The sequence below is a fragment of the Erythrolamprus reginae genome, chromosome 2 (assembly GCF_031021105.1).
Source record: "Erythrolamprus reginae isolate rEryReg1 chromosome 2, rEryReg1.hap1, whole genome shotgun sequence".
NCBI lineage: Eukaryota > Metazoa > Chordata > Lepidosauria > Squamata > Dipsadidae > Erythrolamprus > Erythrolamprus reginae.
The window spans coordinates 282,032,835-282,049,810 of record NC_091951.1 but is presented as its reverse complement, the minus strand read 5'-3'; the positions used below and the strand labels follow the sequence as shown (position 1 = coordinate 282,049,810).

General features: G+C 38.3%; 1 protein-coding gene across 1 annotated transcript in view; it reads right to left on the bottom strand.

The window, feature by feature from the left end:
• Positions 1–16,976, bottom strand: part of ERCC6L2 (ERCC excision repair 6 like 2) — an 82,889-nt gene that overhangs the window by 11,421 nt on the left and 54,492 nt on the right. Inside the window, exon 17 of the mRNA XM_070742791.1 lies at positions 13,981–14,135. Within this exon, the coding sequence (XP_070598892.1) occupies positions 13,981–14,135 (155 nt within the window). The remainder of the gene's footprint in view (positions 1–13,980; positions 14,136–16,976) is intronic.

The following is a 16,976-nucleotide window of genomic DNA, read 5'->3' as shown; positions in this document are numbered from 1 at the left end:
TTGGAATCTCAAATCAACTCTCAAAAAACCCTATGGCCTTGTCTCTTGCCTGGGGATTATGGCTTGGCTAGTTCTGCTGCTGCCACCACCTACCATGCAAAGGCACATCACTGGGCATTCTGCCTCAAATCCCAGTATGAGATCAGGATCTTATAATTTCAGAGGTTGGTTTCAGCAGGTTCTGGAGAATTTTGAGTAGTTCGGAGAACCAGTAGCGGAAATTTTGAGTAGTTTGGAGAATCAGTAAATACTTTATGTTTGTGTGTATGCTTGCTTTTAATAATGGGTTTTTTAGTGTTTTTTAAATTATTAGATTTGTTCTTACATTGCCTTTGTTATTGTTGTGAGCCGCCCCGAGTCTACAGAGAGGGGCGGCATACAAACCTAATTAATAATAATAATAATAATAATAATAATAATAATAATAATAATTCTTTATTATTATCTATTTATTTATTTTTTATTTATTATTTATTTAGATTATCTACGGTTGACCTATCCAGATTCCTAAGAGGTCAGTAAGGGGCGAGTACAAGTGCACTAGAGTGCCTTCCGTCCCCTGTCCTATTGCTCTCCTATATCTCCTATACCTTTCTTCTATTTCTATATCTCTTCTATTCTTTCATTGATATGTTCTATTACTATACCTTCTTTTCTATTATTTCTTAGATATATTTTACTATGAGTATCTCCTCTATAACCTTCATCATGTATTTTACTATGTGTATATAGATATATACCCACTAAAACCCTCATTGTGTTGGACAAATAAATAAATAAACAAACAAACAAACAAACAAACAAATGTTAAATAAATAAATAAATAAATAAATAAATTTATTTATTTATTTTATAAAGAAGCACTACTAAGGAAGGAGATAGAGTTAGAGAAAATAATAAGAGAAAAAAGTGAGGGCACCAAGGCACAAGCAAGTAATATATATAAGATGTTAGCACAGGCAGATGGGTGTGTGATCCAAGGACTGACTAAATGGCGGGAAAGTGAATTACAAGTAGATGTGCAAGAGATGAAGAATACAATGGAGAATATAAGGACAATTAAGAATGCAAGGGTCAGGGAAATGAGAAGGAAAATATTACATAAGTGGTATCACACCCCCGCTCAACTTGCATACTTCCAGCAGAATGTTAAGAATACCTGTTGGCATGGGTGTCAAGATAAGGGAGTGTTTATGCATATGTTTTGGGAATGCCCGGTAGTGCAGAACTTTTGGAAAGAAGTGCAAGAGGACACCGATAGGATGTTAAACATACGTTGGACAATTACAAAGGAAATGGCGGTATTAGTCAAAAGGAACGAGATGGGAGAATTTAGAGAAATAAAAGAAGCAGTAATAGAAAGCGCTCAGGCGGTACTAGTCCTAGGCTGGAAGGATGCGACAAAATGGACAATACAAAATTGGTATCGGTACATGGTGGGTCATATTCAATTTGAGATTGTGGATAAGAGGATGGTGCAGGAGGCTGACTAGGTCACACCACCATGGCCACACCCACCCAGCAACCAGGCAGAGAACCCCTTGGTAAAAAAAAATTAAGTCCAACCTGTAGATATCTCTCTGTACAAAGAATATCTCTCCCCCATTGTTATTCACTATTACTGCGGGGAAGTTTGAGCATCTGAGATTCCTTGAGTCTGTCCACTATCTAGGAAATATATTCACAACTGATTTTTTTTTTTTGGTACGGGATTGTTCACAAAATTAACACTCCACTTTTTTCCTTTACAAATATCAATTAATTATATGTGTATTTATTTAATATATACCTTACCTTTTCTCTAGATACGTAAACACCTTAACCATCAAGATCTCCTTTCATGTGAATCCCTAGAGCAGTGATGGTGAACCTTTTTTACCTCAGGTGCCAAAAGAACATGGGGATGTGCTATTGTGTATGTGCGAATGCCCACACCCATAATTCAATGCCTGGGGAGAGCAAAAACAGCTTCCTGCCCCCCCCCCTCCGAGGTCCTCTGGAGGCCAGAAACAGCCTGTTTCCCAATTTCTGGTGAGCCCAGTTGGCTCGTGTTTTGCCTCCCCCCCCCCAAAGTTTTCCCTGGAGCCGGGGCAAGGTAAAAATGCCTCCCCATCCCCCCCGGAGGATCTTTCGAAAGCAAAAACACTCTCCCAGAGCCTCTGTGTAAACCAAAAATTAGCTGGCCAGCACACACATGCACGTTGGAGCTGAGTTAGGACAACATCTGGTGTGCCAGTAGATATGGATCCACGTGCCACCTGTGGCATCTATGCCATAGGTTCGCCATCACTGCCCTAGAGGCTAAACCAGTGATGGCGAACCTTTTTTGGTTCGCATGCCAAAAGGGTGTGTGTGGGTGTGCTAGCATATATGTACGTGCCCACATCACTTTCCTGCCACCTCACATGCGCAGCCCCCCTGCGCTTTTCCCGCGCATGCGCACAGGACTTTCTGAAGTCTGGTAGGCAGTGATGGGTTCCTGTCGGTGCAGTCCAGTGAGCCGCACCTTTATGAACCCACTGATTTTCAGAGATTTTTTTTTTGTGGTGTCTCGGTGTAGAAGAAGCCCTCCCGCCCACCCTTGTCTTAATGCTGACCTTTATTCTTCATCCGAAGCACAGCTAAGGACGTCTTCCACACGAAGACGCCAGAAAAAAATTGCGGAAAATCAGTGGGTTCATAACGGTGCAGTTCTCTGGAGCACATCGGTATGAATCCATCACTGCTGGTAGGTGAAAAAAAAATGCCCAAATGGGCAAATCGGAAGTGCATTTTCCTGAAGTTTCCCTGAAGTGTCCGGATGACGAAACTGCCTTTCCAAAGGCCAAAAATCAATTGGCCAGCACACACATGCACGCTGGAGCTAACACAAGACAAATAATAATAATAATAATAATAATAATAATAATAATAATAATAATAATAATAATAATAATTTATTAGATTTGTATGCCGCCCCTCTCCGAAGACTTGGGGCGGCTCACAACAATGATAAAAACAATATTATAGTGGCACAAATCTAATATTAAAAGAAACAACTAAAACCAAAGTCTTGTGTGTCCTCCCTTATGGCTCTGTGTGCCATCTGTGGCATGTGTACCATAGGTTCACCATCACTAGGCTAGATTGAAACAGCCTCAAGTCATTTCTGTGACTGAGGTAGCATACAATATAAGAGATAAATAAAAATCCAATTCCTTTCTCACTTCCCTCTCTTGGCTTTTTCCTCATAGTTTCCTACAAGTACATGTTTTTAGTCATCTTCCTGGCCCGCTTGGAAAAATGTTACAAACTGAAATTTGTAATAAACAGAAATACTGAACTGATTCAAAACTCTTCAAGCATCACTCTGGGAGGTTTGAAAATAAAATCTGAATTAAAACCACAAATGTTTTTATTAGTAATGATTCCACAGTATAAGTTAAAAGTGTCACAATTTGTTGAAATATAGGCTGATGGTGACACATGTTCACTTGATGTAATATTGGAAAAAGTAAAGCTGGCCAATGATACAAAACTGGGAGGTCAAAATAGAGAATATATGGTAATGGAGAAATTGACTGTATATATTTACAAAAGAAGTCTAACCTAAGTCAAAATGGTTCCTTACATGCAACATATTTATTACTTATTTATTAAACAACTTTATATCGCTGCCCAAGTCATTTGCAGCAATTCACATTAAAATTCACAATGTAAGAATCCATATACACCCTCCCCAATGGTGACAATTACACAATCACAGCAGCTGTCAAGCATGAAAAATCAGGCCCACAAAGGTTCTAAATTATTGATTTATTGCTAAAGCGTATGCACCAGAATCTTCTCAAATTAGTTTGTACCTGGACAAAATTAGGTAAGCGTCAATGATATCCAGGGGGAAGTTGAACTTCATTTTCTTGTATGTGTTGTGGTTAGCTCTGGCCCAGCTCCTGCCCCAAGGACTGTGGATGTGGGGGAGACATCCACATGCCGCAGGCCTGTTTTGCCCCCGGTGGAATCTGCTGATGAAGGCTCCTCTGAACAAGAAGACATGAGTGACAGGGAGGAGGAGAGTGTGGCAGACAGCTCAGAAGGAGATCAATTATCTAGCTCCTCCTTGGATTCGGAACAAGAGTTAATGATACAGCCACGCATGCGGAGAGCGATGCATAGGCAACAACAACGGAGAGATTATTATCAAAGAAAATGAGGCCACCTAGGGTTGGGTGGGGCTGTGGTAATTAGTGAGGCTGCTATAAATAGCAGCCTGTGGGTTTGGCCATTGTGGAGGATTATCTGATCGTTGTGTTTCCTGACTGCTTTACTGACTTTGACCTTTTGTGTGCTGATTTTTCCCCCGCTTTGAAACTAAACCAGAGCAAAGTGTGTTTCACTTTGTGAAAGAAGAAGGACTGTAAATTGCCTCACAGCTGCAAGCTAAGTATCACAGAACTAGTAAGGGACTTGTACAAATTACCAGTTTGTTTGGAGATGAGTGTTCTTTGGCTATAGAAAAGAGTGCTTAGTTTATTTGAATTTTCAGTATAAAGAACATTGTTTTGAATTTTCAAACGTGTGTGTGTGTGTGTGAAATTTGTATCTATGAATTTTCGGGAGGATTCTACCAGAGAGCTCGACAGAACAGTATGTAAGAATTCTAAGCTGATGCCTCATTTAACTCTTACTCCTGGCTCTATTAGTCTCCCTCCTACTCCAGCCACTTGATTAATTCCATATCACCGAGAGGTCCCCAGGCCTGTTGACAGAACTACATCTTCCAGAAAACTATCATGTAAGGATCAATCTTATCTATTGGAAAATGGTATTCCAAAGAGGGGAAGGAGCCACCACAGAGAAGGTCCTATTCTGGCATTTCACTAGATGTACATCCTTTAAAGATGGATCTTGTAACATACTTCATCCTCCCATTTTGGTGGTGAGTATATGCAATTTTATCCTCCAAGATCTAAACTAAGAGATTTAGATAAAATGTTTGAATAATAAAATAAATTAGTTTAACAATAATTCATAAAATTATACCTATTGTTTATATCTAATAGATATAAATCATTATTTTATTATACCCCAGAAAAATCCTTGTTTATATGACAAAAACCTTTGAGAGACTTGTATGGTTACTTCTTTTTTTCTCTGTGTTTCTTTGAAACCACGATTTTTCATTGTTATGAGTCAAAAATTGCAATGGAGATTGGTGAGTTTTTCTCTCATATACAGCAATTTCGCTGAATTAAACTCCAGGAAAGATGATCAGTACTCCAACGTAATGCAGTTAACAAAACCTTTTGTTTATACGACCAAATCAAAAGTACTTTTGTAATACAAAACTCAAGAGCCACAATATGTTCTTAATAACCTTAATTTTTTAATGTACAGTATTCTGCAGAGTACTTAAGACCTGCACTGGGCATAAAAAGGGGACTTTTTTTCTCTCATTTACACCACATTGCAATAACATAAAGAGGGGTTTACCATTAATCCAGGTTTTACTACAAAGCAGTCTGTTATTTCTCTATCAAACTTTGTCAAGAGTGCCAAGTGTCTGTCATCCAATTCAAGGGATTAAGTCTTCTTTTATAGTGCGATACTTGTACCAATTTATTAAAATACAGATATAGTTTCTTAGCACTGATCACTGTCTATATTTTGGACTAGGTTCATGCCGCAAAAGTTGAATATGACAGCTGGCAGGAAGCTGAGGGGAAAATACATCCCCTTTTCAGTCACCACATTTCAGTTGCCATAGTGATTAATCCTCAATTCAATGGGTATCTTTGTATATTTCTTTTCAGTGAAACTTTAAGTAAACTTGTTGAAAACAAGCAATTGACAGAAAAAAAGGGGTCTATATAACCAAGGGGCAGAGTATACATTTTGTGACCTTGCATTAAAACAACAAATTAACTATACAGTGCACAATGCAATTATATGATTTCTCTGCTCATATTATATTATATTGTGCTAAGTAATTTTTTTCTTTTCTTTTTTTAACCAAGACTATGTTTTGTATAATCTCCAATTTGGGAACCTAAATACTGTATAGGATTACCAGATTTCAGCTCCAAAAATCTGGGTAGGTTACAGCTTTTCTCTTTGTTGCCATTTACGGCTTATCCAGAGTTCTGAAGCCCCAATCTGGTAGCTACCAAGCAAGGCAAATCTATGGTATATCTCCTTGTAGTTCTGAATTATGTTACAACTTTTTGAGTGTGAACTATGTTACAGACTTCTCCTTGGTTGGATTTTTCTATTTTAGCTCCCTTTGCATATGAAGCAAGGCATGACAAAGTATCAACTTCTGCTCAGGCAATCTCACACTACTCACAAGAGCCTATAAAACTTTTGCCAGACCCATCCTAGACTACTGCTCATCTGTCTGTAACCCATACAACATCTCGGACATCAACACCCTTGAATGTCCAAAGATATTTCATAGAAGAGCCCTTCACTCCTCCACTCAAAACAGAATATCCTACGAAAATAGACTAACAATCCTGGGCCTAGAAAGCCTAGACCTACGGCGCCTAAAACACGATTTGAGTATTGCCCACAAGATCATATGCTGCAACGTCCTACTGGTCAATGACTACTTCAGCTTCAACCGCAACAACACAAGAGCACGCAACAGATTCAAACTTAATACGAACCGCTCCAAACTTGACTGTAAAAAATACGATTTCAACAATCGAGTTATCAAAGCGTGGAACTCGTTGCCGGACTCAATTGTGTCAACACCTAACCCCCAACATTTCTCCCTTAGACGCTCCACGATTGACCTCTCCAGGTTCCTAAGAGGCCAGTAAGGGGCATACATAAGTACACTGGTGTGCCTTTCGTCCCCTGTCCAATTGTCTTTCCTTTCTCTCACTTATCATGTATATTTTCTTTCTTTCATATATCCTCTCCTCTAAGTTCACTTTACCCTTATATATATTACTACATGTCTATTTTTCTTCCTATGTATTTGTGTATTGGACAAATGAATAAATAAATAAATAAATAAATAAACTCTCATCTGCAGGAATCTCCTAAATGGAAAATGAAAATAACAAGAATCTTTTTTAGAGAAAGAGACTAATGGTGGGAGGCTTTTAAACTTGCAAAAAGGAAGCACTGCTTGTCACTCTGAATGTAAAATAAGCATCCAGAAGCAGGAATCTTGTTTCTCTTTTAATTGGCAAGTTCTTCTCCAGTCAGGAAATGTCAATATGACAATGACCAACATAGGTGTCCATTTCTAATCATGTTAATATCCAATCATCATCATTTTGTCACTTCCCCCTTCTTTGTAGAGCAGCCTTCTATTAGATCCTCAACAGCCTTTCCTAATTTCCTATCACTTTTACTGGGAGGCTTTGTCAATCTACCGGAAGGATTGTCATGATAAGAATATGGAATATTCTCATAAACCCAATACTTTTGAAAATGTCTTCCATTCCTAATTGTATTACTGGAGCCTGTTTCTTCAGCCCTTGGACCCCTTTCTTGAAAATATCACTTTTGACACTGAAAATCTGCCCTTCTACTTGTATACCAGAAATTAATTCAGTTTTCTCTATGACCTCATTTTCTACCAATATTCATTTTAATTTCCCTAGTGTTCACTACTCTAGATAGATATTTTAACATTATGGTTAGCAATATGAATCTCTATAGGTTTATATCTTTTGTTATTTTACATTTCTTTAGTGCAAATTTGTGAATCACATTTAATCATTTCCTTAGGTAGCCTTATTTTCTCAATTAGTTCTCCTCAATATTACTGGTTAACTATTCTTGTGAATCACTTAGCTGTGATAATTCTTTCCTGATAGTCTATTTTTCAAAGTTTCTTTTTTAAAAAAGAATTGTGATCTTCCAGAAAGAAACAATCTTCCCTTTTCAAATTCCCTTGAGATACAAGTCCCCGTCATTTTAAAAAAAAGTATTATTTTAACTCAAATATGACTATGCTGATCTCCTGTGGCAATGTAAAATATAATTGAAATCTTATCTTTCTTATCATTTAACTAACACACTACATTCTAAACATTAATTTAATAATAATAATAATAATAATAATAATAATAATAATAATAACAATTTATTAGATTTGTATGCCACCAATCTCCGTAGACTCTGGGCGGCTCACAACAATAATAAAAACAATATACAGTGTAACAAATCTAATAATTAAAAGTCATTTAAAAACCATACAACACAAGCATACCATACATAAAACTCTGTAAGCCTGGGGGAGGTGTCTCAATTTCCCCACGCCTGGCGATATTGGTGGGTCTTAAGCAATTTATGAAAGACAAGGAGGGTGGGGGCAATTCTGATCTCTGGGAGGAGTTGATTCCAGAGGGTCGGGGCCGCCACAGAGAAGGCTCTTCCTCTGGGGCCCGCCAGACGACATTGTTTAGTCGATGGGACCCGGAGAAGGCCAACTGTGTGGGACCTTATCAGCCACTGGGATTCGTGCGGCAGAAGACGGTCCCGGAGGTATTCTCGTCCGATGCTATGTAGGGCTTTATAGGTCATTACCAACACTTTGAATTGTGACCGGAAACTGATTGTTTGATATTCGGTCTACTACTGCTTCCCTTTTCATTGACTAGGATATACTGGTAGTCACTTAAAATGTATTCAAAATTAAACCTCTTTATAGCGGTGGTTTCTGTGATGTTGATTAAAATCACATATCACTACAATAATTTCCCCTCTGGAATCCTCCCTCATTGCCATATCCATTTAAAATCACTCATTTTCACCGAGGAAGTAAACAATGCATCAACAAGTAAACAGATATGAAAATTAGCCTTACACATAAAGATATAAAATTAAAGATTGCAAAGAGATTATTAGGTTAGCTAAAGTAGGAGGTAAAGATGGTAAATAAAATCACCAAGCAATTTTTTCCACCAAGATTGAGGTTTCATTTCCAGTTAGGAACTCCCACTCAATAAATATAGAAAAACAAAATGCATGAGACATGAATCGCCTTCCATAAATGGAAAGGAGTGGGAGACAGATATTCCTTTAACAAAACATGATTCCTACCAATCACTGTGATTCTGCAACTGCTTCTCATCTAAGTCAAGCATGATTATAGCCTTACAAATAAGAACCACTGGCGTGAAACAACAATTACAAAATGCTACATCACAGAATGAAATATTTCCCATACCGGTGAAGTGAGTGAACTAGAACACAGGAGAAGATGGAAAAGTAGGAATCACCACAAAGGGAAAATCTCAAGGCCACAATAAGGATTGTGGAGCCAAAGAAGCATGATAGCTGGAATATGATACACTCACACCACCAAAAAAGCTTCTTGCTTTAGCTGCTTTGATAGCTTTTGCAAATCTCTATGTATGTAATCCCCTCACTACTGTCAAACTATTCACTAAAGCTGCATTACTAAAGCTGCATTACTATCTCATTGTTCCTATCACCCATGTCCCCTCATTTATGACTGTAACTTGTTCGTATCCTTACGGTTTATATTAATAATGTTTCCTGATTGCTTATTTGAACCCTATGACGATCATTAAGTGTTGTACTTCATGATTTTTGACAAATGAATCTTCTTTTATGTACACTGAGAGCATATGCACCAAAGACATATTCCTTGTGTGTCCAATCACAATAAAGGCCAATAAAGAATTCCATCCTAGGGTTTTGATTATTCATCAACATTTGGGTCTTCATTTGAGCCATAGATTTATAGCATGGTGATGTTGAGTTGCTTGCCTTGAATTTGGATAGATAAAAATAAAAAAAATGAAATATAGTAATATCTAATAGAGATTAGATATTACTATATTTCATTTTTATTTTATTTTTATCTATCCAAATTCAAGGCAAGCAACTCAACATCACCATACTATAAATCTATGGCTCAAATGAAGACTCAAATGTTGATGAATTTGAACTTTTTTTACAGTAAGCTTCAAAGCGCTCTCAAGCAAATATCAAAAAAGGATCTTTTCTATATTATGGGTAATTTTAATGCAAAGCTAGGACAAGGATAAGTTGCAAAAATAGTAGGCAGCTTTGGAGCTAGCTGAACATTATAAAGCCAACAATCACCTAGTGCAATTTTGCCAGGAAGATCATCTCAACATATTGAATATGTTGTTTATTCAGCACAAGCGACAGTTATACAGATAGGCAGGACCAAACAGACAATACTGAAATGAAATAGGCTTCACTGTATGCCAACAACACTGGAAAAATTCATTTGCAAATGTTAAGACAATTCCTGCTGCTGATTGTAGCACAGATCATCAGCTATCAATGGCGAAACTGAAGCTCAAACTTTGCAAAATGAAGATATCCCCCCAAAATTTAGTGCGAACAGTATCTCTCCTGTGTATACCATAGAAGTTAAGAATAGATTTGAGCCTATGGATTTAGAATGGAAAGACCCAAATGAACAGTGATGAGAAATGCAAATGCAAATTGTGGAAAGTATTGTATGTGTCACACCAAAAACCATAGAAAATGAACAAGTGGCTATCCGATGACACTATCAAAATAGCTGATCAGCAAAGGGCAGCCAAAGCTAATAAGGACAAAGTTTAAAAAGCTGAAAGTAATTTTCCAACATGAAACCATTAAAGACCAAAATGGGCAGTGGAAGGAACAATATCAATTTCTGAAATAATCTAATAGGAAAAGACATACTAAGGGCATGCTTGCTGTAAAAGCAATTCAGCTTTTCAGCACGACAAGCCACATTAATAAATAATCAAACTTCTTGATAGAAGAAGTAGAATGGGCCATGGAGAAATTGCCAAACTGGGAAACCCCAGGTATTGATGGAATGCCTGCAGACTTATTAAGACCAATGCCACTTAATATTGATGTGGTTAGCTCTGGCCCAGCTCCTGCTCCAAGGAATGTGCAGGTGGATGTGGGGGAGACATCCACATGCCGCAGGCCTGTTTTGCTCCTGATGGAATCTGCCGATGAAGCCTCCTCTGACCAAGGAAGCATGAGTGACAGGGAAGAGGGGAGTTTGGCAGACAGCCCAGGAGGAGATCAATCATCCGTATCATCCTTGGATTCTGAACAAGAATTAATGACACATCCACACATGCGTAGAGTGATGCATAGGAGACAACAACTGAAGGATTATTACAAGAGAAAATGAGGCCACCTGTGGTTGGGTAGGGCTCCAGTAATTAGGGCTGCTGCTATAAATAGCAGCGTGTGGGTTTGGCCGTTGTGAAAGAGTATCTGATCGCAGTTCTTCAGGAATCGTGTGTTGCTGTTTTCTGGACTTTGTTTGTTGATTTTTCACGCCTTTGAAACCAAAGCAGATTAATGTGTGTGTGTGTGTGTGTGTGTGTCTGTCTCACTTCCTTGGAAGAAGAAGGGGTGTGAAGTTTCTTCACAGCTGCTAGCTAACTACTTAATGACTGCTTAAGGGAAATTGTGCAGACCACCCAGTTGTTTTACGAGTGATCTTTGCAATACAAAAAGAGTGCTTAGTTTATTTTGAATTTTGTGATAAAGAACATTGTTTTGAATTTTCAAATGTGTGTGTGTCTGAAATTTGTACCCTTGAATTTAATATTATCACTCCCTTCTGTCAAGAAATATTGACTACATGTCAATGACCTCTGGACTGGAAAAGATCTGGTTGTATCCCATTAATAAATAAAGGTGATGCCAGAGATTGGTCCAACTATTGCATGTTTGCACTGAAAGCTTGTTAAAAATCATTAAAGAGAAGCTACAGAAGCATTGACCAAGAGTTGCCTGATACACAAGCTGGCTTTAGAATGGGGCTCAGCAACTCGTGATCACATTGCCAATGTTAGATAGATTATGGAAAAGGCATGTGAATATTAAAAGGATATTGTATATGCTGTAATGATTACAGAAAAGCTGATCAGGAGGCAACAGTCGGAACACTTTATAGGGACTCCATTCCTGGAATCATTCAACAACTTAGTATTCTATAGGAGACGCCTTGTTGAAATCAAATAAAATTCTAATTAATTAATTCTGTAATTTTGTTACATTCACAGGATTAACAGTCTCTATAGTGGCATATATTTACTCTATGCTGGTGGGGAGGAGAGGTTGCAAAAGGAAAGGGAAAACCTATCTGTCACTGAAGGACTGATAATCTTTTCTAGATTATTTCATTCTATCCTAAGATTTTTATTAATATTGCTTCTTCATTGTTTATTTGACCCCTATGACAATCATTAAGTGTTGTACCACATGATTCTTGACAAATGTATATTTTATTTTATGTACGTTGAGAGCATATGCACCAAGATAAATTCCTTGTGTGTCCAATCACACTTGGCCAATAAAAATTCTATTCTATTCTATTCTATCTCCAGACACAGGATTTCACTGGATTTCCCTATTGATTTTCCCTCCAATAAAGTCTGCAACTTCTCAGGAGGGAGAAGCTTCAAATTAATTGACATTATAGTATTAGTAATGCGGCAATTACCAATATGGCCAGTAGACAGACTCTATATGATATCTGAGAGACATGAAAGTGGAGAAATGAAGAAGACAGAAGAAGTTTTGAAAGAAAGGTCTGTAAACTCTAAACTAAGGAACCAAATATAATATAACAGGCTTGTCAAATTTATACAATAGGACAGCTGATACAAATTTAAGAATCACATGTGACATTCATCCAAAAACCAAAAAAGACTTCTGCTATAACTGTAACCTTTTAACTCCATCAAGGAACTGAATGACTACAGACCAGTTGCTCTAACATCTATAGTTATGAAAACCTTTGAAAGGCTAGTGATGTTCCACTTGAAAACCATCACGGATCCACTGTTAGACCCCCTGCAATTTGCATACCGAGCAAATAGATCAACAGATGATGCTGTTAATATGGCTCTTACACTACATCCTTTAACATCTTGAATCTCCAATGACCTACACTAGGGTCCTCTTTGTGGACTTCAGTTCAGCATTCAATACCATCGTACTGGACATTCTCTTAACCAAACTAAATCAGCTAGCGGTACCTGAACACACTTGTAAGTGGATCACAAACTTCCTAACAGACAGGAAGCAGCAGGTGAAGCTAGGAAAAATCAAATCAGATACATGTACAATTAGCACAGGTGCCCCCCAAGGCTGTGTACTCTCACCACTTCTCTTCTCTCTATACACTAATGACTGCATCTCAAACGATCCATCTGTTAAACTACTGAAGTTTGCAGATGATACAACAGTGATCGGACTCATTCGAGACAATGATGAATCCGCATACAGATGGGAAGTTGAACAACTATCCTTGTGCTGTGACCAGAACAATCTAGAACTGAACACACTCAAAACCGTAGAAATTGTGGTTGACTTTAGGAGAAACCCTTCCACCTCTCACAATACTAGACAACACAGTATCAACAGTAGAGACCTTCAAATTTCTAGGTTCTATCATATCTCAAGACCTAAAATGGTCACCTAACATCAAAAACATATGCACCAAGATAAATTCCTTGTGTGTCCAATCACACTTGGTCAATAAAATTCTATTCTATTCTATTCTGTTCTATTCTATTCACAAGTCTTAAAGTGGTATTCTGATGAAAAGATGGAGAGAAGGGGAAATTACAGAAATAAACGTATCGAATTAAGCTTCTGATTTAACATATGAAATAAACATGTGGGGGGTGTTTGCATACTATAGTTCCTTTCTGATTGTTGTTTTTTTAAAACAACAATCAGCAACAAAAGGATTTATGCCATATCCTTGGCATACCTGACATGTACCATTAAGTATTTCTCAGTGAAACTTCCATAATAATTTTCTCACCCCCCTGGTACAGAAATAGCAACATTCACTTTGTTAAGTGTCTGCTGTAGGCACCATTTTCCAGTAACTGTACCTTTGATCTTTCACGGTGGTCAACAATGAAAAGCCATGTTTAAAAAGGAAAATACTGAGGTTAAAGAACAACAATAGCAAAGGAAACATACTTCTCAGTTTCTGCTCTTTACCTTGGCTCTGCATACTGCTATGTTTGCTGGGAGCTGGGAAAATTGTCGTAGTTCAAAAACATCGTGGACTGCCCAATGACTCATTTTATTTTCAGCTTTACTTGGGCCAACCACATGTTGGTTTGAATGAACATATGGAACCTCAGCAACATTATCTGATAATTGAAACAAAATAAAGAGATTATTGGTTTAAGATTACAATATTATTATTATTATTATTATTATTATTATTATTATTATTATTAATTAGATTTGTATGCCACCCCTCTCCGAAGACTCGGGGCGGCTCACAACAGTAATAAAAAACACAATAGTAATGGAACAAATCTAATATTAAAAAACATATAAAACCCTATCATTATTTAAAAAACCAAACAGCACATTCATACCAAACATAAAACAAAGTATAAAAAAGCCTGGGGGAAAGGTGTCTCAACTCCCCCATGCCTGGCGGTATAAGTGAGTCTTGAGTAGTTTACGAAAGACAAGGAGGGTGGGGACCATAGTTCCCTCTAAGCTGAGCAGTGAGCAATGGCTCACTTAAAAATCATCAACAACTCAGAGTTTTTCAAACCTGCCCAGAAGCCGAGAGGGAAAGTGTGAGAGGGAAAGAGTGCCGCCCAGTCCCAAACGGACTGCCGCTCAGACACTATACTTTTCTGCCCCCCCCAAAAAAATTAGAGGGAACACTGGTGGGGACAGTTCTAATCTCCGGGGGAGAGTTGGTTCCAGAGGGCCAGGGCCGCCACAGAGAAGGCTCTTCCCCTGGGGCTCACTAAACGACATTGTTTAGTCGACGGGACCCGGAGAAGGCCAACTCTGTGGGACCTTATCGGTCGCTGGGATTCGTGCGGTAGCAGGCGGTTCCAAAGGTACTCTGGTCCACTGCCATGTAGGGCTTTAAAGGTCATAACCAACACTTTGAATTGTGACCGGAAACCAATCAGCAGCCAATACAAGCCATGGAGTGTTGAAGAAACGTGGGCGAATCTTGGAAGCCCCACGATGGCTCTCGCGGCTGCGTCAATATGATTGACTTGTAGATGAATGTTCTGTTAAAATTAAGTTCCTCACAAAATCCCAAGGTTAATTTTCATTACTATGGATTCAGAAATTCTAAAGACCTTGTAGTTGGCTGATGGTGCATTTTAATCTCTAACTTTAAATATTTAGCAATTTGGGGGGGAAATGTAAATTTCATTTTTCATTAGTAAAGAGAAACATTTTATTTCCTTGTAGTGAGCTTAATTTATAATAATTTCATGGATATGACCATGCTGTTGTTGTTCTGGGATAATAGAGAAGTGCCTTCTTTCGGGTGTTTTACTTCCTAATTTCCCACTCTAGTCTTTCTGGGCGGTGTCTCCAACTTTATCCAACTTGCTTAGCTTTCCTGAAAGTGAACTAGATAATGCCATCCCATCCAACATTAATTATAATAATTATTAAATATCGCATTGTAATTATTATTTAAAGGGGTTGGTGCATAACATAATAAAATACAAGGTAATGAAAATATATATGCCCATGTTACACCAACACTCTGCAGTCTGCATTGATTGCCGATCAATTTCCGGTCACAATTCAAAGTGTTGGTTTTGACCTATAAAGCCCTTCATGGCATTGGACCAGAATATCTCTGGGACCGCCTTCTGCCGCACGAATCCCAGCGACCGATTAGGTCCCACAGAGTTGGCCTTCTCTGGGTCCCGTCAACTAAACAATGTCGTCTGGTGGGTCCCAGGGGAAGAGCCTTTTCTGTGGCAGCCCCGACCCTCTGTAACCAGCTCCCCCCTGAGATTAGAATTGCCCCCACCCTCCTTGCCTTTCGTAAACTCCTTAAAACCCACCTCTGCCGTCAGGCATGGGGAAACTGAAATAACTTCCCCAGGCCTATATTGTTTATGTATAGTGTGTTGTGTGCATGTTTTTAAATTATGGGTTTTTAGTTTAAATTATTAGATTTGTATTACATATTGTTTTGCTACTATTGTTGTGAGTCGCCCCGAGTCTACGGAGAGGGGCGGCATACACATTTTAATAATAATAATAATAATAATAATAATAATAATAATAATAATAACAACAACAACAACAATATTCAATTTTTAACCACTTAAAATTATTTCTGTTTGATCAGCTTCAAAGATTACACAAAAGAACTAACAACTCTATTCTATGCAATCAACAAACATGAACAACAATCTATATCCAGATTAAATGTTTTAGAGGTTATTAATTACATTTAATAACCACGGAATACATAGGGACTCTTGGCAATTTATAAGAATCATACACACGGAATAAAGAATAGATTAACAAAACGAGACTACAAGAAAACTAAGGCAGAATGAACATCCGAAACACCCCTCTGAAAAGCTTTATTTGGACCAGTTTCTCAAAGGTAGTCTGGGTGACAGCCAATCAGGTGCTAGGGAGAGGCCATGGCAAGGATTTGATGCCAAATGTTCCACCGGCTTTTGCTACTAGTTTAGCAGAAGTTTTGCAAGCCCATGTAAAATTAGTTCATAAGAACAACACCTAATATCTTTTACTGGCTTTGTAGAGAAGGCATAATGCAGGACCTCATGAATGATACATAATATGTGGCATGTAAATATTTATAATAAATACTTCATGTTTAATGTGTTGTGAATTGCTAGATGATCTCTTCCAGTAGCTTCTTTGTGAAATTACATAACAGTGATGGCAAAGCTTTTTTTCTCTCAGGTGCTGAAAGAGCATGCACACGCACTATCACTCATGTGCGAGAGCCCACCCATAATTCAATGCCCGGGGACAGCAAAAACAGCTTCCCTATCCCCCGGAGACCAAATTAGGCCTGTTTCCTAATTTATGGTGGCCCCAGTAGGCTCGTGTTTCGCCCTCCCCCATCTCCCCGGAGGCTCTTTGGAAGCCAAAAACATCCTCCCAGAGCCTCTGCGTGAGCCAAAAATCAGCTGGCCAGCACACTCATGCACGTTGGAGCTGAGCTA